The sequence below is a fragment of the Chelonia mydas genome, chromosome 1 (assembly GCF_015237465.2).
Source record: "Chelonia mydas isolate rCheMyd1 chromosome 1, rCheMyd1.pri.v2, whole genome shotgun sequence".
Taxonomy (NCBI): domain Eukaryota; kingdom Metazoa; phylum Chordata; order Testudines; family Cheloniidae; genus Chelonia; species Chelonia mydas.
The window spans coordinates 339,187,777-339,213,968 of NC_057849.1; the positions used below are offsets into that span (position 1 = coordinate 339,187,777).

Sequence of the window (26,192 nt, forward strand, 5' to 3'; positions counted from 1 at the left end):
GTGGACACCAGAACTGGACACAGTAGTCCAGCAGCGGCCACACCAGTGCTAATATTCCTCTTATTCCGCCCTACTCTTACTCAGTATTCCTCTGTTTATATATCCAAGGACCCTATTGGCTGCAGTGTTGCACTGGGATCTCATGTGCAGCTGATTAGCCACCATAATCCCCAAGTCTTTTTCAGACTCACTCCTTCCCAGGATAGCCCCTTGGAAGTATAGTTTACATTCTTTGTTCCTAGATGTATGGCTTTACATTTGGCCATACTGAAATACATATTGTTTGCTAGAGCCCAGCTCACCAAGTGATCTGGATCGCTCTGTATCAGCGACCTGCCCTCTTCATTATTTACCACCCCCCCCAATTTTTGTGTCCTCTGCAAACTTTCACACTAATGATGTCATGTTTTCTTCCCGGTCATTTATAAAAATACTAAATAGCAAAGGGCCAAGAACCAAGCCCAGAGGGATCCCAATAAAAACACGCCCACTCTATGATGATTCCCCGTTTCCAACTACATTTTGAGGCATTTCAGTGAGACAGTTTTTAATCCATTTAATATGTGCTGTATTGATTTCTTACCGTTCTTAATCAAAATGTCATGCAGTGCCAAGTCAAATGCCTTACAGAAGTCTAAGTCTCTATTACAGCAACACTATTACTATTATCAATCAAACTTGTACTATTATCGGAAAATGAAATCCATCTATTTTAGATATTTATATGGCCCCATAGCATCAAAGCCCCTCACAGGCTTTATGGGTATCCTCATAACACCGCTGTTAGGCAGGGCAGTGCTATTACCCCATTTTACAGGTTGAGAACAGAGGCACAGAGACCCTTAAGGTTATGCTTACAGTGCACACCAGGCCTGGGCTCTGACTCAGGTTTCAGCCCAAGCCCTGCTCCCATCCACACAAAAATCAGTCTGACTCAGGTCAGCAAGCACTCATGTCATAAATATAAAGGGAAGGGTAACCACCTTTCTGTATACAGTGCTATAAAATCCCTCCTGGCCATAGGCAAAACCCTTCAACCTGTAAAGGGTTAAGAAGCTAAGATAACCTCGCTGGAACCTGACCAAAATGACCAATGAGGGGACAAGATACTTTCAAAGCTGGAGGGGAGGAGGAACAAAGTGTTTGGTCTGTCTGTGTGATGCTTTTGCTGGGAACAGATCAGGAATGTAAACCTTGCAACTCCTGTTAAGTTAGTAAGTAATCTAGCTAGAAAATGTGTTAGATTTTCTTTTGTTTAATGGCTGGTAAAATAAGCTGTGCTGGAGGGAATGTATAGTCCTGTGTTTGTGTCTTTTTGTAAGGTTTTAAGGTTTTGCCTAGAGGGATTCTCTATGTTTTGAATCTGATTACCCTGTAAGGTATTTACCATCCTGATTTTACAGAGGTGATTCTTTTACCTTTTCTTTAATTAAAATTCTTCTTTTAAGAACCTGATTGATTTTTCATTGTTCTTAAGATCCAAAAAAAGGGTTTGGGTCTGTGTTCACCTGTACCAACTGGTGAGGATTATTATCAAGCCTTCCCCAGGAAAGGGGGTTTAGGGCTTGGGGGGGGGATATTTTGGGGGAAGACATCTCCAACTGGGCTCTTTCCCTGTTCTTTGTTTAAAACGCTTGGTGGTGGCAGCATACTGTTCAAGGACAAGGCAAAGTTTGTGCCTTGGGGAAGTTTTAACCTAAGCTGGTAAGAATAAGCTTAGGGGGTCTTTCATGCAGGTCCCCACATCTGTACCCTAGAGTTCGGAGTGGGGAAGGAACCTTGACAACTCAGAACCCAGGCCCTAGTATTCTGCTATCTGGATGGGCCAGAGCTCTGTCATTTTGGGTGTGGATGCAGCTCAACCCACAGATCCATGCAAGAAAGTCTACGTATTTCAATATGGTCATGTTGGCATGGCTGTGAGACCTGAGTCTAGAAACTGTAAGCCCGGGTTTACAATGCAGAGTGGATGCTCAAGTCCAGGCTTGGAAACACCAAGTCCACAAACCCGGGTCCCACAGACCCGGGTTGACAATGCAGTGTAGATATACCCTAAGTGATTTGCCCAAGGTCACAAATGAAGTTTGCAACGGAACAGGAAATTAAACCCAGGTCTTCTAAGTCCAAGCCCTCCACTCTAATAATTGGACCATGCTTTCCCTAAAGTTAGTTTGACAAGATCTCTTTTTCGTAAACACATGTTAACCAGCATCAATTATACCACTCTCCTTTAATTCTTTATTAATCAAATCCTAAATTAGCCATTCCATTATTTTGCCCAGGACTGATATTTAACATTCCTATTATGGTAGCACCTAAAGGCCCCCTTGCACTACGTCTTGTGTGGACATGGGCTCACAGTGATTAAACTGTGAAATAGCTCTCCAGGGAAGAGGCAAAAGCCCCCTTGCTTGGGAATTTTTAAAATGGATTGGACAAAGTCATAGAAATGTGGCACAGAGAACAGTTCTGCACAAACTGTCTGACCTAATAATGTACATCTTTCCACCTCTAGTTTTGATGAATCTGCATCCTGCTTTCTAGCATGTACTCCTTTCAGTGAACACGGGTACTCATCTTCAGTACTTCTGCAAAGACTTTGATCAAAGGATCTCAAAACCCTTTATACACATTAAATCATTAACCCTCAGAACAGTTCCGTAAAATTGTAAGTATCGTTATCCCCATTGTACAGATGGGGAAACTGAGGCACGGAGTGGTTAAAGCCCATAGCCACACAGTAGGTCCATGGAGGTGCTAGCAACACAACCCAGATCTTCTCATTTCCAGTCCCCACTAGAGGAGCTGTCACAGTGGGGCAGAGATGAAAGGTGCTGTCATGCCAGTTGGGCACAAGTGGCATGACAGCTCCTTTTGCAGTCTCTGCTCCTTTCTGGCCCACGGTTGCAGTGAAGTTGCAGCACAGACAGGTAGAGAGCATTCTGGAGCATCTTGCCCACAGTCCATTGCCCATCCAGTGTGATAGCCCTGGATAAAAGGAAACTGTGCTCAATGAAGGGGCCAGACCACACGGGGACAGGATTGCTTAATGCACCTGAGACTTCTTTTCAGGGCACTCCATACACAACCCTTAAAAATGAAACTATATGTGAACAGGAGTTTGTAACAGGGTCTCCGCCTCTAGAGCCTCCCCTCATGGCCTGGGACAGCCCTGCAGACAGCCTGCCTCAATTTCCCTCTGAGGTTTGCAGAAATAATTCTCACAGCATAAATCTTGAAAACAACATTCCCACTCTCTGGGAGTCTACTTTATCTAACCTAGTCCAGCAAAATGAGACCCCTTTTCACCCAGGCTTTCCACAGCCCTCCTCCTGGGATTACTAAATCCTGGCCAGCCTGGCTCACAAACTCACCCCTGTAGATTAGGGTTTCAAAGCCTTCCTTCTAGGCACTGTGGGTTGGCAGAGTTGTTCTTCCTTCCAGCAGCTCCTCTTGCTCAAGTTCTGCTTCACCCAAAGCCTCTCCCTTAGCCACCCCTGAGGTCTGATTCAATCCCATGATCCACCGACCACATGAGATTCATTTTCCCCTCCTGGGGAGGAGAGCTGGCTGTGTCCCAGGTGGGGCCGAGACCTGTCTCCCTTTAAAGGACCAGCCACCCTGTGACAGAATTCTTCTTGGGACATTTCCCTTTTGCACCCAAGGTGTGATAGCTGCATGACCCCCCTGAGGCTACCCCTGCCCCGCTCAGATACTTAGCTGGCCCAACAGAGCTCAATGACACATTTCCCGTTGACTTCAGTGGGATCGGGATCAGGCTCTACGACTTTTATTTTGAAAAAATATGGAGTTGAAACCCTTTGGGCTCTGCTATTGGAAGGTCAGAAGAGTGACAGTGGGATTGTTCCCACCCTCTTTCTCCCACAGATTGGTGACTGCAAGAGATAAAGCCCAAGCCAAAGCAAAGAGATGTGTGGCAAAAGGCAGGGTCTGGCCACAGACTCCGGGGACTATGGGAAAGGAGTAGCCCAGGCTGAGTGGGAGACACATTTCAGTGTCACCTTTTATCTGTTGGCTTAACATCTCCCCTTCCTGAGAGCTTTTCTCCTTGGCTCAGGCCCAGATGCTCAAAGCTCCCAAGGGAGCAAATGCAGCTGAAGTTAAAATGGGGGAAAGACAAAGCCACATGCTTCAGAGGCAGGTGAACACCCAAAGCAGGCTCTGAATGGTGGGGGGTTTTCTTCCTCTTTGTACTAGTGCAGGGGTGGGCAAACTTTTTGGCCCGAGGGTCACACCAGGGTTGCAAAACTATACGGAGGGCCAGGTAGGGAAGGCTGTGCCTCCCCAAACAGCCTGGCCCCCACCCCCATCCGACCCCTCCCACTTCCCGCCCCCTGACTGCCCCCTCAGAACCCCCAACCCATCCAATGCCCCCTGCTCCTTGTCCCCTGACCGCCCCCTCCCAGGACCCTCTGCCCCTAACCGCCCCTCCGGGACCCCACCCCTATCTAACCCCCCCGTTCCCTCTCCGTGACTGCCCCCCTGACCCTTACCCACACCCCCGCCCCCTGACAGGCCCCCTGGGACTCCCACCCTTATCCAACCCCTCTGCTCCCAGTCCCCTGAGTGCCCCCCAACCCAGCCCCGGCCCCCTGACCATGCCGCTCAGAGCAGCATGTCTGGCAGCCGCGCTGCCTGGCCGGAGCTGGACACGCTGCCGCGCTGCCCTGCAGCAGCATGCAGCCCCGCCACCCAGAGCACTGCCCACGTGGCGGCATAACTGGGGGCAGGGGAGGGGCTGAGGTCTAGCCTCCCCGGCCGTGAACTCAGGGGCCGGGTAGGAAGGTCCTGCAGGCCGGATGTGGCCCATGGGCCATAGTTTGCCCACCTCTGCACTAGTGGCAACCACCAGGCCCCCAAATAATACTACACTCCTTACGTCCGGTGTTGCAGACAGAAAGCTAGATAGTCAGAAGGTCCCACGGTTGCTCTGGGCATCACACCATTGTGACACTGTATCAGTGCATGAGGCAAAACAGCATCATCTCACCCCAATGCGACGTAATGGTGGGAAAAGCGAAATGTTGCCATGCTGCATTCTGTGATTATTTTGCCCCATTGGATAAATAAGCTCAAGCCACCACAGCAACAAGTCCAGCTGGTAAGAGTTAGGGTTATGGTTAGTACATGGTGCCAGAGGCTTCTTTCATCTCCATCATTCCACCTCTCAGTGCTGTTCGAGCACATCACAGCAGTAGGTCCTTGCTTAGCCGCTACCCATGGAGGCCAGACAAATTCCCCAACAAGGAGCAGACCTGCAGAGGCCACGTTAGTTGGCTGGGAAGGGAAGTGGAATGGCAAGTTGTGGGGTGGGCACTGGGAGACCAAACCTGTTTGAAACAAATCTCAATTCTCATTGCAATTTGGCAAGAGACCTCAGCAGAGAGAGCAGCTGCAGAGCAGCCCTGAGCCAGCAGCGATTTCCGGCAGATACAACACTGCAGGAATAAGGAATCCTGATAAGAAGTAGATGAGAAGCAGATGCAGTTTTCTGTGCGTTGGCTGTCTGGACATGTTGGCTGGAAGATGGCAAAGACAGCAGGCATGAAGGCAATACAAAACCAGACTGAGTCACACAGAGCCAGGTCACATCTAATCTCTCTTCTTCCCCATCCCATCCCTGACCCGTACAAAACTGTCCCTTAAAGCCAATTCTCTAGCCCAGTTTTAAATGTCCCAAATGACAGAGCTTATTAATACTATTTGAACTGCAATAGTACCTGGAAGCCACATCTGAGATTAGAGCCCCATTGTGCTGGATGCTGTACAAACACACCGCAAGAGACAGTTCCGGCCCCAAAGACCTTACAATCTAAATAGATAAGGCAGTGAGGGAACCAGAGCAAAGAGAGGGGAGCTGGTCATTGGCACAGCCAGGAATAGAAACCACATCTCCTGAGATGCCATCCAGCGCCTTATCCACTAAATCACACTGCTTTTCAGTAGTTTCCATTACACCATTGTCTGCTTCGCAGTCTAACAGATCTAAGATCTAATGGATAGGGAACGTCCTCTGACAGTCTACATTTTCCTTATTTAATCTCATCTCATTACTCTGTTACACCCCTTTTGAATATCCAACTAAACAAGTCCTCTCCCTTCTTGGTGTTTGCAGTACAGATGGGCTGGGACCAAGCCCCCATTTTGGAAATTCCCTCAGTCTCTAAGGTGTCCAGAGCCACATCTGGATTCAAACCTGTGACTTTGGACTTTCCCCAGTTTCCACCTTTCAAATACTCGGAAAGGACGGTCCTCTGTAGGACTGTGCCTTTAACTGCCCTGCACTCTAGGGGTTTTCCAAAGACTGCAGCCAATTAGAATGTAAGCACTGGTCCTTTCTCCACTTGCACGGTCCGGCTGGGGGTGCTGTGGAGGCCAAGCTCAAAGATGCCTGCTTGACTGTGTCTTAATTGAGCAGCTGTCGGCAGCTGTCTCCCAAACTCCGCTCTCATCCCTTCACCTTCACTTCTCTGCCAATCCTCTCTTCATGCTCATGCAAACGCAGCAGGTTGCCTGCAAGTTGCTATAGTAACAAAACCTCACTCTTTTTTCTTAATGATAGACAGGTGCCAGGATGAATGAGTGGATAATCAACAAGAGGGGAAGAATTAGAGGCAGTGACATTGGCATCTCTATAGCTGTCACTGGATTCCCCGTGGAATGATGACCCCATTAATGAGCAGAAATGGAATTTTTCGGCAGTGACACCTTAAGCAGCTGTGTCTCAGGACAGGGACAGAAGGTGCTAAACCAGGCATGGGTTGGAAGTGGAGTTGTTGTCACAGTAATGACTGGACATGTATCACTTCAAGGCCCTGTCCACAATACGGGTGCAACCAGTTCCTGACACTAATCAGCCACGGGTGTATCTACACAGCAGTTTTTTTCCAGAACACAGCCATGATGGGCTATCTGTGTCTGTAGCAATGCATTCTGGGAAAATCCAGGTTCCTTTGCCGTAGTGCCTCAGGAGGAGATAGAGAGCCCAGAGGGCATTCACAGAAACCAGCGAGACATAGGGCAATGCACTATGGGAAGGAAGAGGACCAGTGCGATTGAGTTACATGGGCATGGGTAGGAATCCCCGACTACACTACAAAATAACTCAACGTGCTCAAGAGGTTACAGGAAGTTCACCTCGTGCCACCTCAGCATTGGGGATACTCAGGACAGGACAGAGGTGCATCGGCAGAGCTGGAAGGAGGGGGAGAGGGAAGAAGTTTCACCAGCACCTGGCTCCCAGTGTCACTCTCCGCACCCCTTTTTCACAAGCACAGTCATCCCCCCACCCCTCCACGTTTACTCTGTCAGAACAAGCAGAGGGGCAAAGAGAAATCAGCGCATTTCACTGCAAAGGCCTCCGGTGCAGCTCCTCATTGAATGCGAGGCAGGCACAAGCACTTGGAGACTTGGTGCATGGCTCCTCGGCAGTTGTTCTCCAGCGTGAGGCTCCCAGGGCTTTCTATTGCTTTTGACAAATTAATATTTGAAGCAGTTGCTCTTTTATGTGGGCTTTACTGTCATTAGCACGTACAACTCAACATAAAACACTTTGGTGTGCGGGTTTTTTCTTCTTTTCCCTTTTAGATGACAGATGAAAATCCTGTTAATGAAAAGCTTGTTTGGGGGAGGAAGAAAAACACAAACAGACACACACAAGCTGGCTGAGCATGGAAAGATGAAAACCTCCTTCAAGGTAATTAAATGATTATGTAGCTTTTAAACCCAGCAGATAACAGATTTGTTATCTGGGTTAGCTTTTTGCTTTTCTTTTTTCCATACAAAGCTAACATCCTTGCAAGGACCAGAACAAGATAGTGTTCATCTTACAGAGCAATACAGCACAAAAGGAACCTTAATTCTTTATCCCATCAACTCAAGTAGGTTACTCTTGGCTTACCATCAAGCCTTAAGACTTCACATGAGGATTGCCATGCCAGATCAGAGCAGATGCTCACCTACAGGAGGCAGCATTGTCCTAGTGGGAAGGGGCTCTGCTACTAACCAACTATGTGCCCAAGGACAAATCACTTTGCCTCAGTTTCCCTTCCTACTCTTTGACTGTCTTGTCCATTTAGATTGTAAGATCTTTGCGCCTATACTGTGCCTAGCACAGGGGCCACGATCTCAATCATGGCATCTAGGTGCTACTGTAATGCAAATGATGGGCTCATATGCTGTCTTCAATGCTGGCCGGTTCCAGATGCTTTAGAGGAAGATGCAGGACTCCTAGCTGTGAAATAAACTACCTCTCCCCTTCTCCCTAAGGGATTCTTAAACCTCTTTGGCTTTTGTAAATGACTCCTTGGAAAAAACAGTTTAGTATTTAAATCTCTGATCTGCTTCCTCAGCTTCCGTCTCCTCCCCACCCAATAGAATAACATCAACTCCTTTTATAAAGCCGGAACTCGCTTGGTATATTTCAAGCCAGCAGACTTAGCATCCAAAAATATGCTGTAAAAGGAAATTATATGTCAGGGTGAAGTATTCCTGCCACAAATCAGCCTGAGACATAGTCAACTCTATTTGATTGAGTTCAACGCCATAATCATAAATACTCTTTTTTTATGGGCCCTGCTGAAGTTCTTAACCAGAAGCAAACATGGCACTTCCAATCAGCTCCAAAACAACTTTATTCATGCCCACCTTTCCAGTGCTGATTCACCAAACTGTTGCCTGGCTTAGGCATGAGATGAAGAGCCAAAGTCCTGACAGCGAACTTCTCTCTGTTTGTGTGATTTACAGAGCACATGCCACCAGAGTATCTCGGCACTTTCTGTGAGTAGGGTCAGTGCAGTATCCTGGCTGAATTCCAAGAGCCAATTCTGCATTCCTAAAACAAGCAAAACTACTATTTGATTAAAGGGCCACAGGCTGGGCCAGATTACCCATAGGCTAATAAGGCTATAGCCTTTTAGGCCCTACAACAGGCCCTAATTTTTAGGCCCTCCTATTTTTAGACCCTACTGTAAGCCCTCCATTCCATATTGAAGTAACAGCTGGGTGACAATAGCAGGGGCCATTGGAAATTTTTTGTCTAGTTAGATATTGCTTTATACAAATAAATCCATCAGGATTGTGAATTCAATTTATGGTGGTTGTGATTTTGTCTCTGTGGACTAAGTAAGTGTTTGTGGGCCCAAGCAATATTGAACTTTGTACACAATAGGCCTACACCAGACAATAGAAACTATGTCAAAGAAAGGAGGATGGTAGAAATTGGAGGAGGCCAAAGAAAGACAGCAAAGACAAGAAGCAGTGCTGAAAGTTTCTCTCTCTCTCCTAATGTTTTTTCCTCTACTAAGGTTGGTGGTGAGGAAGTCCAGGCAAATACCAGCCCAAGTGAACCTGCTGCACCTGATGAAAAAGGCCAGCCTACTGTGACTTCTCTAGCTGCAGTCTCACCCCACTCCTCTGAAGACTTTCCCAGTGATAGTAATACAAAAATACAAAGATCTTCTCCAGAGATCTAGGTGAGTGGGACATGACTTCTCAAGATCTCATTGCATATTGGACTGACAAGGGCCCACAGAAATGCCAGAATCCAGATGCTGACTTTTCATTGACAAAGTGAGAGTACACCAATCAGAATCGTTATTTGACCAAATCAGTATTTGAATATGTGAAGCCTAACAGATTGGCAAGTGAGAATGGCCCATCTATTCACCTTCTAAGAAGAAGGTTTTTAAAGCCGCCTGTTTTCTGATACCAAAAAGTGGGGAATGTTCTGTGAAGGCTTCAGTGGTTGGAAGAATACTGCATACATTACCAATCATGCAACGAGTGAGCAGCATACGTTGTCAGTTAGCAGCTACCATGCCCGAAAGAAAGTTAGTGGCAGAATTGATACCCAAATGGAAAACCAGTTTTTCGAAGCTCGTGCTTATTGGATGAACATTCTCAGATGCGTAGTTGAAACCATACTTTTTCTTGCTAAGCGTGGTGCCATTCTGTGGCTCAGATGAGACTGTTGGATCGAAACACACTGGCAATTACCTTGGCGTTCTAGAGCTAATCGCTAAGTTCGACCCTTTCTTCGCTCAGCACATCAATGAACACGCAAATAGTGGAAAAGGCCATACATCGTATCTATCAAAGACTATTTGTGATGAATTCATTGCACTATTGGCAAAGAAGACGCTACCAGCCATTGCAGATGAGATCAAAGATGTGGGATATTTTTCAGTGTCTGTCGACTCAACATCGGATGTGTCACGTGTAGATCAGCTGACCGTCATCTTGTGTTATGTGCTACCCAGCGGAACAATTGAGGGTTTCAGGACTTTCATAAACATCACCAGCCACACAGGGGAGAAACTTGCCTCGTATCTATTCAATTTCTTCATCGAAAATGGGATTTGACATCAGCCTTTGTCGTGGCCAAAGCTATGACAATGCAAGTAATATGAGTGGCAAATATTCAAGGATACAGGCCAAGATAAAAGAGCGCAATGCTTTGGTTGACTACATACCATGTGCTGCACACTCACTCAACCTTGTTGGCCAGTCTGCCATTTATTGTTCTGTTGAAGCAGTTTCCTTTTTTTGGATATGTCCAAGAATTGTTCAGTTTTTTTCTCTGCATCAACCAGTCATTGGATGATTCTTAGAGATTTACCACCAAAGGGATGCCCAGTGCCCAAATCACTCTCAGGGACATGGTGGAGTGCCAATGCTGAATAAATAATATGTAAATATGTATGTAGAGAAATGTTTGATGATGTCATTTTTTTTTTTGCAATATGTAATTCATACTTAGGCCCTTCCCTCCCATTAGCCTTAGGCCCCTCATAACCTTAATCCGGCCCTGGCCACAAGAAACTGGTCCCAAATTAGGAACCAGATCTTGAGGTCTTTATTCCAACTTTTACTGACTTCAGTGGGTGAGAACTGAGTATGGAGCTCAAGATCTGACCCTTGGTAATTATATTCGGCAGGTCTAAAATTCCCCCTGCATGTTCAACTAAGGTATTCTTCTCTCCTTCTATGGATCTCGTTCAGTGCTGCTGGTACTTTATAATGGCCACTGTGTTCCACCCCCAGTGTGGTCACATGCCATGTCCTAGGTGGTGAAGAGGAGCCTATACTGCAAGGAAAAATCTTTGCCCTGCTAGAGGTGAAGTAAATGACATCACAGGCCTTCTCCATGTCTCCAGCCCATAGGATAACCTTTCAAAGCAAGCTAGTACCCTATCAAATCAGTAAATAACAATAAAAGACACAAAAGTTCTCATCAGAACATACTGTATGAGACTACGAGAGAAATCAGCAAGGGAGTCAGACCTATATACACCAGGAGATGTGAGGAGCATCTGAGGAAAGTGGGACATAGGCACAAGCTTTGACTACACAAGCCCCTGAGAGATCCCTATCAGCACTCCAGCATGTAAGAGGGGTCATGGATATAAGCACAGCCAGAACATGTGCTACAAGAGTGGGAAGACTGAGTTCACACTAGGCCTGGGGTTTGGTTTCAACATGCTGCAATGGGAAAAGGAAAGACAGTCAAATTAAGGTTAGCGGGGCAGCAAATGGACCAGATTGTGGGGGAGGGAACAAGTCTGATATGCTGAAATGCTGACTAAACAGGAGGAGTTGCTAGCAATTGCACATGTGATGAAGTTCCATCCATGTTTGTTTGCTTGGCAAGGAGTCACTAACCTGCTTAGCTGCGTGTCTGCAAGATTGCAAATGGGATGCTCCATCCACCACACTAGGACTTGAAGGTGGTATGAATGCCTGCTCAATTGATACTGCAGATACACCCTCCTCCCAAGTGGTATGCAACATCCCCCTCCCCTGGGGAAGTGAAAAACTTCCTAATGAAGGGAAAGTGCACATCAAGGTAGCAAGAAGGGCATTAGGGATGGAGAGGAAAGACCAACAGAAATAGGTTCACTTAACGACATGGTGTTTTGGATGATCTGGAAGATGACAGAAAGAAGGCGGGCTGTTAGAGGAGACAGAAACTGGGTCCCAGCTGATGCCCACACTGGGCAGTGAAGTATCTAAGTGAAGCATTGATGAAAGGCTCCTGATGGTAGGTAAAGGGATAGCCGTATCTGAAGAACCTAGAAGGCCATATGGCTTGAAGAACCAATGCTCCAACCCAAACAGTTAGTGGGCTTGCCAGGAATGGTCAAATAGTCCCTTCAGAGGGGGTATAAGGAGCAGGAATGGGGGAGGGGGAGGGGCAGGGAGGGTGTTGCAGTGACAGGGTGGAAGGGGGAGGAATGGGGGAGGGGCAGGGAGGATGTTGCAGTGAGGGGGTGGAGGGACAGGAATGGGGGAGGGGAAAGGGGAAAGGGAGGGAGGGTGTGGCAGTGAGGGGTGGAAGGGACAGGAATCGGAGAGGGGAAGGGGCAGGGAGGGTGTTGCGGTGACAGGGCGTAAGGGGCAGGAATGGGTGACAGGGAAAGGAGGCAGTTTGTTGTTTCAGTCAGACATGAGCATTGCCCTGCCCCCAAACCCTCTGTTTACAGGCCGCCCCGCAGTGCCCCTTCCTACCTCTGGCAGCTTGACTCGCCCTTCCTGGAAGGAGCAGGAACGGGGGTCGTGGGTGCAGACGTGGCGATATTTGCACCAGTGACACCGATAGGGGCTCTCCACACAGGACAGACACCTGGGGACAGAGAGAGAAGAAGTCACTAAGCCCAGCCAGCCCTCAAGAACCCAGGGAGCGCGCATGGTCCCCGGTCAAGGGCCCCAGCCCTGTCCTAGGACTCAGAGGGGAGCAATCTCCATGGCCCACTCAGTCCTTGGTCTATCTGTGGAGGCTGCCAATAAGGAAACTGGTTCCTGCCCATGCCAGTTATGATGGTGTTTTTGGTCAGTGGCGGTGAGCAGAACGGTCACTGCCCACGCTCTGAATCAGAGACGTTAGGCCTGATTTCAAAAACACATCGGGAGCCAGGGTGTTGTAGTGAGGGGGTATAAAGAGTAACTCCAGAGAGGTCAACAGAGGTACCCGAGTATAACACCCAGTGCCAGAGAACAGAATTAGGCCCGTTATGATCCTTATCTGCCTGTATAAAATGGCTCTGAATGCACCTTTTCATGTCAGCTTTACTGACCCACTTTCCAAGCAGAACAGGGTACAACTCTCTGGTGAGCACAGGGTTAATTCTGCTCCACTCCCCTCTGCCCTGGCACAGGTGGGCAGAGGGAAGGCTATCAGAGCAGCTACTTGGCAGGCAAAGGGGTGAGAATGCCTTTGGGAAGGGCAAGCTCGTCTCCCAGGGTCTTGACAGGTCATCTTTTTGGTTTACTTTCCCCTTATGTTACCATCTCTTGCTTTCTTTGGGGAAAGCCAGGCTGACTCCAACTGCATGTCCTTGCTCAGTTATCTCTACATCACTTCTTTGTGTCTTGTGTGGACTCACTAGAAACTGAACTGAGATCACTGCCGTCAGATGGTAGGACTCTCAGTTGCTCCCTGCTCACATGTTCATCTGGCCAGGATGCCCAATGCAGGTCCCACCCGTGTGTAAGGGAGGGTTTAAATAGTGCTACAGGGGGAATTTCACTAGCACTGATGTGCCACTGGATCCTTTACACATGCATGTGTGAAAAATACCACCCAGCTGCATCAGACAGACAGGCAGACACCATTTCTCTGTCCTCTCTGAAATCTTGCTCTCTGTCAATCCACCCTAAGCTCTGATGCAAAGAGCTGTTCTTTAAATTGGTAACAAGTGCTTACTCTGATAAATCAAATTAAAAATGGATAGCGTATTATAGTTTGTCAAGTCAGAAACCAAAACATGCCATAAATATTTAACACCCCATCACTTTCTTTTCTTTTTTTTTTTTCCCCGCACTGCTGTTTGTCAAAGCAATGGGGACACGGAAATAGGATTTGCCTTTGCTTGTGAATCACTGTGCTGCATAATTATCGCCTCTTGGCACTTCCGGAGCCCTGTCTGGGAAAGATGATGGCCTGGGGATGGGGGCACAGCCGATCTGCCTTGCTCAGGAATAGAACAATCCACTGAAGAGGGGTCCTCCCTCTGCCTTGGCATATGAATCCTACACACTCATCTCCTGGGCAGTGATGAGTCTAGTCCCACATCAGATGTTCTAAAGGAGGAGGTCTCGGTGTATCGGTCTAGACCACCCTGCCCTTCCCATATAGCTTAAAAGGATGGGAGTTCCAGCCAGATCCCAGATACCCAGCAGGAGGATCCAGGATGGAAAAGGGGTTCCTGATAGGAAAAGGTTATTCTATGGCAAATCAGCCTGTGGTACTCAGTCCAGTTCCTAGAGAACAGTGTCCACATCACACACAAAAACAAATCTACCATTAATTGGCCCTCTGTCCATTCAGGGCCCAATCCTGCCAACACTTAGTACTAAGCCTGGTGCTAACAAACTGGAGTGGTCCCAGTGACTGATGGCATGAGCAAGGATTGATAGAGCACAAGGGTGTGCAGGATCGGGGTCCACATGAATAGCCACTAAAGTCCACATGGCCATTTGCCGAGGCTGTGACTCAATTTCCACTCAGTCAGTCCTCAGACAAATCCCCAATGATGTGGTGTTTTGCCTGAGAGGTGCCTGAGTACAAATCAAGTCAGCTCAAAGCCCATTACTAGGAAGTTTAATAAGTTGTTTCCATGTTGCCCTGCACGTTTCCAATAGCAGGAGGGTACCTTTCACCCAGCATAGGCTAATCTGTGGGACGGGTGTTCTACCAAGGCCCAAGTGACATGACTGCCGGTCTCCTCGACACCTAAGTGGCTGTCTCTGTGCTATGTGGACCAGCCAGCGTGGGCAGCTGGGATGGATTCAAAGCAGCATGATAAGGTTGTGGGGGGAAGATGCACATCAGGAAAATACCAACTTACGAGTTGTGGACGCTGCAGTTGTAGAAGACAAAGCTGGTGCTGGCGAAGGTCATGCCTGTCTCCTTGGACTTGAGCTGGAGCTGGACAATGTGATGGTCTCCTGGGGAAAGAGCATAAGGATCATGAGAGGTGACTGGACGATTGTATTAATAACCAAATGAATCATTAACGGCCAGGTCAAAAGTCTGCACCGTCGCACGGCCCACAGCAATATGGCAAAAGGGGACCAACAGTTTTGTGACACAGTTTTTCAGTTCAGTCTAGGGCTTGATTTTCAGAAACATGGAGCACCTCCAGCTTCCTTGGGTTTGAATGGAGGGCTGGGTATTTCACTGTCAGGCCAAAAGTGTCTCAAGCCAGATGCCCAAAGATTGAGGCACCAAGAATCCGTGGCCACTTAAGAAAATACTCTTATTATTCTGCATTTGTATCCCAGTAGTGCCTAGAGGTCCTAATTCAGATCAGAGGCCTACACAGAGGTAGAGACAGTCCTTACCTCCAAAGAACCTACCCTCTAAACATACAAGACAGAGATGGGATTGGGAAGAGACACAGGCATAAAGACAGGTTACAGTGTAGCAGCTGTGTTAGTCTGTATCCACAAGTACTCCTTTTCTTTTTACAGGCATAAAGAGGGGAAGTGACTTGTCCAAGGTCACACAGCAGGTCGGTGGTAGAGCTGAAAACAAAGCCCAGGCCTCCTGGCACCCAGTCCAGTGCTGTGTGTGTCTGAATGAGTTGTTTGCCTAATTCAGATTGCAAGGTCCTGGAAACAGGGTCTGCCTTTGGGTTTTGTACAGCACTACTCACACCGATCATGCTCGACAAATAACGACCAACAATACTAATTCATAACACTGCTCTGTTGCCACATCCCCTGCCTGCAGAATCTAGACTTCTCCATGCAGGAGGCTAGACTTGATTTAATACAGCAGGGTCTTTTCCAGTCATGGCTTTTATAGGCTTGTCTACATTTTAAATGCTGCAGCAGCTCCACAGTAGTGCTTCAGTGTAGACACTACCTACATCGCCAGGAGGGGTTCTCCTGTTGACATGGGTAATCCATCTTCCCAAGAGGCAGTACCTAGGTCAACGGAAGGATTCTTCCATGGACGTAGCACTGTCTACACCAGGGGTTAGGTTGGCTTAACTATGCCGCTCAGGGGGATGGATTTTTCATACCGTGAGCGAAAGTTATACTGACCTAATTTCCTAGTGTAGACCAGGCATAAGACTCCTCAAATTGCTTACAAATGTTAACTAAGCTAAACCTCTCAATACCTCTGTGAGGGAGGGAAGGGAGAAATAGGGATCATTGCACCCGCCAGTGAAATGCAGCTGCTTCTGGCGTGGAATGTAGCCGCTGTTAACCATGCTACGCACCACTGAATAATAAACTTCAGTAGACAGAAGCCTGCAATGCCACATGGTGGTAGGAAATAAAGCCAGTGGGTAACATTTTCCAAAGCACCTAAGTAACTCACAAGCCTAAGTCCCATTTTCAAAAGTCATACGTGCATTAGGCTCCTTGGTCATTTATAGAACCCTGTAAATTCACGGATATACGCTTTATATCCGCTGACCATTTTTGCAGATGGCAGATCGCATGTGGATACAAATTTTGTATCCACGCAGGGCTCTAAATATAGGCTCTCAAAGGAGAGGAAGCAGCTTTCCACAGCTCATAGCCTATGAGGCTGCTTCCCTGCCTTCCAGAGCTTATATCCCCCCGCCCCACATATAGAGAAAGGGGAGGTCATAGATCAAGACAGGAAGCAAAATCCCCCATGCTCTTATCACGGCAGTTTAAGCAGCCAAGCAATTTAGGAAACCTCTCCTGACTTCATTGCTGTTCCAGGTCAGTCGGAGAGGGAAGCCAAACTGACTTACTCTGCAGAAGCAGCTGCCTCCCTCTCCAACTGACCTGATATGGCACAAATTAATCAATGGCTGGGCAACCGGAGAGCACCTTTGCCCCCCTCCTGCACCCCTAACCCCTGCTTCCCCCTCCTGCACCCACGTGGGGAAACTGACCTGGAATCACAGATCACATGTCGTTGCTCCTCACTCCCCACCCCCCCAAAACCCCCATCCAGGAGGATGACCTGCCAAGCTGAGAGGTGCCGGGCTCAGCCCTGGCAAACCCTGACAAAAATTCAGCACTGTAGCCCAGCGATTGTATTCCTCTTGCATGCTTCCACAGGGAGAACAGTGGCTGGTGCAAAGGAACTGGGACTGGTGAGCTCTAAGTGTGATGACTTAATAAATCACAAGCTAAATAGGCAGCAGACTTTCTTATTTCATAGCTCAGTTGGTGATTTTGAAGCATTCTTGAGGTGAGACGTTTCCTTTCTTATTTTTAATGTAAAAAGCTATTTGTTCTGATGCCTGTTGTATAATCACATTGATGTTTAAAATAACAATAACAACAACAATAATAATAACGGTGTGCACACTTATTAAGCCATATAGCTTTCTTATACAGTACACAACATATGCACACAGACACGCCAGGTAGCGTGCTGCTGTGGGTTTGGTGTGTTTGTGGATACAGATAAAAGATGAAGTGTGAATCGCAGGGCGGATACAAGCTGAATCCTGCGGATGTGGATCGGATGAAGATCCACATTACTGTATCCACGCAGGGCTCAAGTCATTTAGGTGTTTTGGAAAACGTTATCCAATGTAATTTTTAGCTGTATGTGTTATCACATCTTCAGGCTTTCAGCTTCCACAATGATGGGTGTGTTGGGGTAGCGACACAGAGAGATCACAACTGGAATAGCGCATCCAATTCTGGGCACCTCAGCCCCACAACGGATCCCTCAAATTGAAAGATATTTGGAGAATCAGAGACTCAGAGAAGATTAGGGTTGGAAGCGACCTCAGGAGGCCATCTAGTCCAACCCCCTGCTCAAAGCAGGACCTACCCCAACCAATGAAGAGCAATGAAAGAACAATGAAAACACACAAGGAAAGATTCGAGAGGATTAAATATGTATGGCTTGGCCAAGCAATGACTAAGGACTGTCCCAAGGCATCACCGTGGTATCAGAGCATGGCATTTCCTAAACCCTGTACGTTTTTGAAATGTAGACATGCTGTGGTTGAACTGATTATCGTACTCCAAGGAGACAGCTAGGAATAATGGGCCAGATTTGGATGTCCTCACACAGGCAAACCTCCCAATGATGTCGGAAGGAGCTATGCCTGAGTAAGGACCCCAGGATTAGGCCTGATAAGTAGGAATCGAACAAAAGAAAATTCAGGTAGATTGGGCCTGACCCCTGAAGTCCTTACTTCAAGAAGCTCAGTCAATGGGAGTAAAATCGGAGCACCAATATGAGGAAAGATTTCCAGGTCTCTTTTCGACGGTGGACCCTTTTCAGTGATGGGAGTTCCATCTCTTGGATCATTTAAAATCAGCATGGGGAAAGTTTACCATTGGGAATACTCTTTCATAGGCCAATGGGGGAGCTGGACTGGCTGGGGCTGGCCAGGTCTTTTCCATCTCTTACTAATCAGAGTCTATGATAATTCAGGCCAACAAGTGAGAGCTGAGAGGGGAGAGGAGGAGGGAGCGACGTTAGTGTGGAGCTAATCAGAATAAGGAGGAAAATTAACATTGAATGCTACAGCAACGGTGCTTCATTCTGCAGGCTGAGGGCGTCACAACATGCCCTCAGGAGGGGAGGCCGGGTGGATTGCAGGATGGCTGGCTGGCCTGCTGAGCATTGTGGTGTCACAGGAATGGAAGGGCACACCTGCTCTCCATTGCTGGAGATGTATTTTTCAGGTGAACGTTCTGCCCCCATCTATTTCCGCTGCTTGCTGCTAAAGGCTATGAGCACGTTGGCCTGGGCTGGGTGAGTGTGCAGGGGGCATGTGTGACCCAATGGGGCTACATTCACAGGTGACGAGTGAGTGGTATAAGTTAAAAGAAAAGGAGGACTTGTGGCACCTTAGAGACTAACAAATTTATTTGAGCATAAGCTTTTGTGAGCTACAGCTCACTTCACTGGATGCCTTCCACTCAAATAAATGTTAGTCTCTAAGGTGCCACAAGTACTCCTTTTCTTTTTGCAAATACAGACTAACATGGCTGCTACTCTGAAACCTGGCATAAGTGAGACTCCCTTACAGATAGGCCCTCCTTACACCTGCTCTGCTGAGGTGGGGTGATCCCAGGAAACAGCCTGCTGGGGGGATGTGCAGCACCTGGGGTGGGGGTTCTCCTGAGAACATCACGCTGTGCTGAGTCCCTCTGTGAACGCCATGCTGAGGGGAATGTGGGCACCCAGGCCGATCTCCATGTGAATAGCATCCCCGGGGGCTGGGAGGGGCTGCTGAGTTCCCCAGGGGATTGCCATGCTCAGGTGTATGTTGAGTCTTTAGGGGGTTTCCCTGGGAATGCCATATTGGGGGCTCAATACCATGCTGAGGTCTCTCTCCTCTTTCCCCCCCAACCACCTATCTTCGCTCCCCTCAGAGCATGGTCTCCGAGAGCAGCCTCCATGCACCACTCCCATCCCATAGGGAGCATCCACTGCTCACAGGCTGCCAGCCCCCCATCCCCAGCAGACACTGAGCCTCCCCTGGAGCTGACCCCTCCCCCCAGTATCCAGCTCCCAAATCCACCCACTGCTCACCTACCCCCATCCTCCATCCACTCCACTATCATTAACCCTTTCTGCCTCTCCACCAACTCCAACCCCCGCTTACCTCCCTGTTGGTCCCCTTGGGCCTGTCAGCAGCGGATGCTATATGGGTGAAGTAACCGCAATAATTTGATGATGAAGGAGCCCATGTTTAATTCCAGGCTTTGACCCGGCTGGCCCTTCCACCTCTATTATTTTCCTCCTCACCAGAAAGATTCATTAATCAATCAGGACAAAGCAAGTTTGACAATTTGCCTCCGCACACGCATGTACACACACACACGCGCACCCACTCCTGAACACATTGTGCCACCAGCCCTCGACTCTGCTGCCCATCTGCTGCCGATGGCTTTGACAGCTCTGTTAACTGCTTCACATTTAACAACTTTGCCAGCGCCTGGGGCATGTTCAAAAAGCTGTACTGGGGACTGGCTGGCTCCGGGGGTTGGGAACAAGCTCTGGAACCTCCCACCCCGTCTCTTCAACCCTTCCTCTGGCAGTCTGCGCCAGGGGGCGTATTTTCAGAGGTGCAGAAGGCCAGCCGTTGCCGGTGACTGGGAGCTGCGGGAACTCAGCTTCTCGGAAAACCAGACTCTAGAAGTGCCCCTTTTTCTCCGTCACTCTAGTGTCATGCCTTTCATTTGCTCGTGGCTCTGAGCCAGGTCCCTAATGGACAACGGTCCACACCAGAGAAGTCCCCATCGCAAGCACCACTAACTAGCACCTTCTTGGTCGGCTAGTCAACAGCAGGCAAGGATTGAGTGGGCAGTGGAGCCGGGAACTGCCTTCTGACTCCTGGAGAGTTTGTGGGCCTCCAGGTATCTTTCACTGGGACTAAATTCACTGCTAGAGTTCACAAATAATACAGAGAACAAGAATGGCAGCTTCTCCCTGCACCTGCCCACCTGCCTGTGACCCAGTTTAAGACCTTGGGAGAAGCCTAGCAACATAGGCACGTCTTACAGTGTCTTGCTGGGCAACTAGGGGGAGCTAGAGCCCTACATGCACCTGAAATATTGTAGTCAGTTCTGAGTGCCCCATTGCAGAGGGCTGCGAACAAACTGGAGACAACTGAGGAAAGAGAAACCAAATGGACCAGGGGCTGGCATGGAAGGATAAGCACATCTGCCTTGGTCAAGGGGCTATTATGGGAAAGGGACAGGATAACGGATTGAAAATACCTGAAGGGTGTAAAAGCTAGAGAGGAAGAGACTGATTTCGGGAGCTGCACACAGAGATCATAGAATCATAGAATCATAGAATATCAGGGTTGGAAGGGACCCCAGAAGGTCATCTAGTCCAACCCCCTGCTCAAAGCAGGACCAAGTCCCAGTTACTGTAGATGTAACTAGGTTAGTTAGATGTAACTAGGAGGAGTGTGATGAAATTAAGGAGGGAATCATCCAGGGCAGATATAGCTGGATAAACTGCCTGACTCTGAGATGTACTGTACTGGGATGCAAGCCCCATCATTTGAGATGTATAAGTCTGGACTAGACAAAATGCTCGTAAATGTGCTGTTGCTACACTGGCAGCATTGGGCTCATACAGACACGTGCCCAGCCGATAATGTGCTCTTCCAGCTGCGGTGCTCTCACCAACTGGTCGGAGGGAAGCAGCACACCCACCCCAGTGTAACCCCGTAGGGAAGGCCTGAGACACTCACCATTCTCCATGATGATTTGGGGCACCTCCTTGGCAGCCGGGGAGATGCACTGGATCTGGTTCCCCACCACCAAGCCGTCCATCTCGGAAAGGTCCTCGAAGGTGCAGTTGACCCCGGCTGACAACTCAGGGACATTGTAGGTCTCCAAGACAAGCTGCAAGCAAAGGGGGTGGGGGAGAGAGAAAGAGAGCGCTGAGCTCAAAGACAGACAGACGCGGCCAGCTGAAGAGAATTACACTGGAGAGGTTGGACAAAGAGCCTCTTGCTAGATAAAGGATCCTCCTTCAACAGAAAGCAGCGACTCTGGGGAGTGGGGGATGGAATGCAGATGCAAACACAAGTGGCATGTGGCTATGCAGGGGCGGTGGCTGCTGCTTCGCCGTGCAGGGTGAGTTCAAGTCGGGTCAGTGGCGTGGCGTGCTCAACATCGGTCATGCAGGTGTAATATTGGCGAGGGAGTCTTTGGAATAGGCTGTGAAGACTGGGGCTTGCTGGCCCCTTGGCACAAGGTTTCTGAGGAAGGTGGCTATTACTCACAAGAGGCACTCTGCGGACTACAGAGAAACTGTAGCGCTCCAGTCTAACTCTCTACGCCTCCTCTCCTAGCATCACCAGCAGAGGGAGCTCTCTGTCACCAACAAGTTCCTGTGTGTAGAGAGTCTAGTTACCGCCTTCAGCAAGCCACTGGCATCCACTCCCTCTAGTGGGCCAGCTGAATTCCTTCGCCTTTACAGGCAGCTCAGAAATGCCTGCCCCATTTGATCACTCGGTCCCAGGGGCAGCAGGCCCTGAGGTCACAATGTGTCGGGGCATGAGCACCGCAAATAAAAAGACAGGTAGGAGCTCTGTCGCTGTCCGGCACTCTGGAATCCCTGACGCCCACTGGCCTTGCCATTAATATAGTGTAATGAAATAAACAAATCGAACAGCTGGTTTCCAGGACGTTACCGTTCTCACAAAGCACCACTGGGTTTCTTCCATTTGGAACGGTTTACATGAGGTCCCGCTTATGATTCTAATTATAACTCTGCTCTCAGTCAGCTGTGTCCACCCCACCACCCCACGTGCCATGGTAACAAACCGTGGCCACAAATATACAGACACCAACAGCGGCAATAGGGTACTTCCACACCAGTAGCACAAGCCCCCTGCCAGTGATCTAAAGGTGTTACTCCACTCAGGGTTAGTAAATACCAGAGCCTTATCCTTGCTGGGGCCAGCCACTAGAGGGAGACATGATCACATGTGCTCAACCAGTGTATTACATGCTCCCCCATTATATAGGCTAGTCTGAGCATGAGGTCCGTGAGAGTCTGAGATGCCAGTCACTGACAGGAGACCCAATCACATGCAGGGGGAGTGAAGCTACCGGCATGATGGACGCATCCCTCTGCCCATCCATGAAGCAGTAGAAGGAGGGAAGAAAAATCCCACTTGTTGCCTTCCCATGGTATGTTCTCATCACCCAGTGAGGTGCATTATGGGAGTTGGGTGCCTTCCCCTAAGGCATCCAGCATTAACCACCTCAGCGACAGCAAGGGCGCAGAGGAGAGGGACCATTGGTCTGACCAGTCTTACAATTCACCTGTAAATTCATTGCCTGGCAGGGGAGCAGTTTGTTCTTGCCAAGTTATGGGAGGGGAGAGGGAGAAGCCCTGAGGACTGGGATGGGCTTGTCCCTGGGACAACACATAGTGCTTCTATTGAATGGCTCCACCTCTGTCCCCTCCTCCCTCCCACCAATGCACCAGGACCAGCAGTGGAGGGGAAGCCTGTAGCTCTCACCACTGTCCACTGTCCTAGCGAGGGAACTTGCTCACAAGTGTGTAAAATGCAGAATGCGGATTTGTCACTTTTCCGAGCACAGTCACCAAGGAAAGGGCCTGAAAAGCTTGGGCACAAATGTGATAAGCCTGGAGCTGCCACCAATGAACAAAAGCTCCTGCTTTGGAGCCCCTGCAGTGGGTAGAGAATGCCCCCTCTCCAGCACCTTTCTCCTTTCACACAGTCCATGAGCATCAGCCTAGGATTGAGCCAGACCCAGATGTGTACCTCTGCTGCCAAAGAAGAGTCAGTGTTGCCATGTGGACAATACTTTCCGTAGGTCAAAGCACAGGCTGAATAAACAGGCACATTCCCTACCCTCAAGTGAGGAAAGAACTTGGCATGATCGCGGAAGAGCTCTCCCCTAACCAGAACTGCCCAAAACTCAGTGTAGTCTCCATGACCGAATCAGTCTTTGACTTGTGCTAGGGTTTGCCAATAAACCATTTGAAATGGTGGCTACTGTGCTGTGGACACCAGTCCACTAGGAGCTGACTGAGACCCAACGACTCAGTTCATATGGGCCATCAGATAGCAATATGATGAGGACAACAATAGCTCTGGGCTGACTTGCACTGCCATGGTGACTTCAAAGACTATTGAAAGAATTAAAAATAAAAAGCTGCACTCCTCAAAGAACAAACAATTTACAATGTCTCTGATCACTTTTGTCAGATGCCTGGGAAGGTTAAGTCACAGAAAAGGTAAGAGGCAGAAACAAAGCTGCAGGGACTGGACATACAGACTGAAAAATAGACCTCAAACACCCTACGCTAAACACCTGAGAGATGGCCAGCTAGTGGACCTTAACCACTCCACTGAGCCCACAAAGAATGGGGAGCTACTGACTGGCTCAAAGAAACACTGAAGCTTTCCATTTCTAGGCCGTGAGTCAAATCCAGCCCAGGTCAATCTGACCAGAAGGAGTTACCATGTGGCAGCTGTTCAGTGGCCTGTATGAAATAGGCCCCAGTTCAGTTCCTAGTGGGCACATGTCCACAACACAAAAACACCAACATAATGGGCACTGCTGTCATCAGGTACCGTAGACAGGTTGGAAACTGAATGGGTCCTCTACAATGACCTCACTTCTTGTCCCTAGAAAAGGCCTTTCCAAAAGGAACAGTAACACTCATTGCTTCACTGGCATCATAGCTATCCTGCAGTGCCAACTGCTGCCTTAAATAGCTCTCTGCCACAGAGGCCACATCTAGTGCCGAGGAAGAGAGGGGGTTGAATGTAGCAAAGCGTAAACCCTGGCAGAGATGGGCTGCAAGCTGCTATTTCTAGGGTCCCCATATCTCTGCTCTGGGAGTTCAGTGTTGAAACTGTACCAGGCCTGGATGCTTTGGTAGTTCAAGAAAGAGACCCGGATCCTGAAGTGAAGGGAAATTGGAGTATATTAAATGGTCCTAGCATGCTTCCCCACCGCAGTCCTAGAAGCTGAATTCTAACACGGCCAATGCCAATGACCCATATTTTGCACATGGCTATAGATTCCAGTATCTTTGATGTCTGAGGTAAAGGAGTTGGCTAAGATGGGTGAGCGTTCCTCTTTGATGGATCTGCAGTTCCTCTCCAGAATTGCATTCAGCTCCTTGCAATGAACTGGAAAAACCATTTCCTAACCTTTTGTAACTGTTGTTCTTTGAGATGTGGAAGGTGGGTTGTGGAATGGACGTGTGCAACACATCTCCAAGAACAACAGTTATGCAAGAATAGTTACTCATTTTTCTTCTCTGAGTGATTGCTGATGTGCATTCCACTAGAGGTGACTCATAAAGTAGGAAGAGGGAGTGGCGTTCATGGGCACTCAGACTGGAGTAAAACTCATCCAAATTTAGCATCATCTCTGGAGTACCAAATAATGCCTTAATGGGATGCAAAGGTGTGAAGGCTGCTCTGCAGATCTCCTGGATAGGGATTTGTGCAAGGAATGCTGCCGAGGCCACTTGTGATCGTGTGGGATGTGACATCACGTTGCTTGGCAGGCAAATATCTGCTGAATCCCACACAAATGCAGGAAGTTATCCAATTTGGAATTCTTTGTGAAGAGACCAGGAGATCCTTCATTCTGTCTGCTATAGCCTCGAACAACTGAGTTGACAAACAAAACTGCTTAGTCCTTTCTATGTAGAATGCCAGCACCCTTCTAACATCCCATGTGTGCTGATGTTGCTCCTCTCTATCGGCATGTGGCTTTGGGTAAAAACGTAGGTAAGTAAATTGACTGGTTAATACGAAAATTAGATACCACTTTGGAGAGAAATTTTGGATCAGGGTGCAAGTACACTTCATCCTTAAAAAAGATTGTACAGGGTGGTTTGGACGTCAGAGCACGCAGTTCAGAGATAGGTTCAGAAAGAAACATGTTGCTAGAGGCTAAAATGGTGACCCCATGGTCTTCAATAAAATTAGGTTCAAGTCCCAGGGCAGGATAGGTTCCCTTATTTGAGGGTACAACCTTTCCTGGCCCTTCACAAATTTGACTGTCGTATCATTAGAGCATACAGAACAGTTATCCACGTGAGGACAAAAAGCTGATACTGCTGCCAGGTGGACCTTGATAGAAGATATTACTAACACTTGCTATTTTAGGTGCAATAGATAGTCCAGGATATGCTGGATAGAGGACTGCGTTGTCTAGGTGCCAGACTGACAAGACCAAATAGAAAAACGCCTCCATTTGGACACATAAGCAGCTCCGCTAGAAGGCTTTACACTATTTAACAAGACATAGTGAACTTGCTCTGAGCACGACTCCTCTCTAGAAATTAGCCATGGAGCCTCCAAGGCCATTAAATGCAGGGCCCGCAGGTCAAGTCCAGGTGCCATGGGAACGAAATTGGAGCCTCCACTGACAGATCCAGTAGAGTGGAAAACTAGTGCTGTCAAGGCTATGCTGGGGCTATTAAGATAATTCAGGCCTGGTCCACTTGATCATTCTCAGCACTCTGTGTATGAGTGGAATTGGGGGAAAAGCGTGGTAGAGGTTTTTCATCCACGGTAGCAGGAAAGCGTCTGTGATGAACCAGGACTGTGGCCTTGAAGGGAGCAAAATTATTGGCATTTCCTGTTGTCTTTGGTTGAAAAAGGTCTATCTGGGGAGTCCTCCACTGCTAGAAAATGCATCTGGCAACATCCAGGTGGGAAGACTACTCATGGTGACTCGTAAAT

At 48.4% G+C, this 26,192-nt stretch overlaps 1 protein-coding gene across 1 annotated transcript in view; it reads right to left on the bottom strand.

Moving 5' to 3' along the window:
* Positions 1-26,192, bottom strand: part of PLXNA4 (plexin A4) — a 582,073-nt gene that overhangs the window by 145,364 nt on the left and 410,517 nt on the right. Inside the window, exons 6-8 of the mRNA XM_037889370.2 lie at positions 21,192-21,345; positions 14,868-14,967; positions 12,529-12,643 (exon numbers count right to left, since the gene is read on the bottom strand). Of these exons, the coding sequence (XP_037745298.1) occupies positions 12,529-12,643; positions 14,868-14,967; positions 21,192-21,345 (369 nt within the window). The remainder of the gene's footprint in view (positions 1-12,528; positions 12,644-14,867; positions 14,968-21,191; positions 21,346-26,192) is intronic.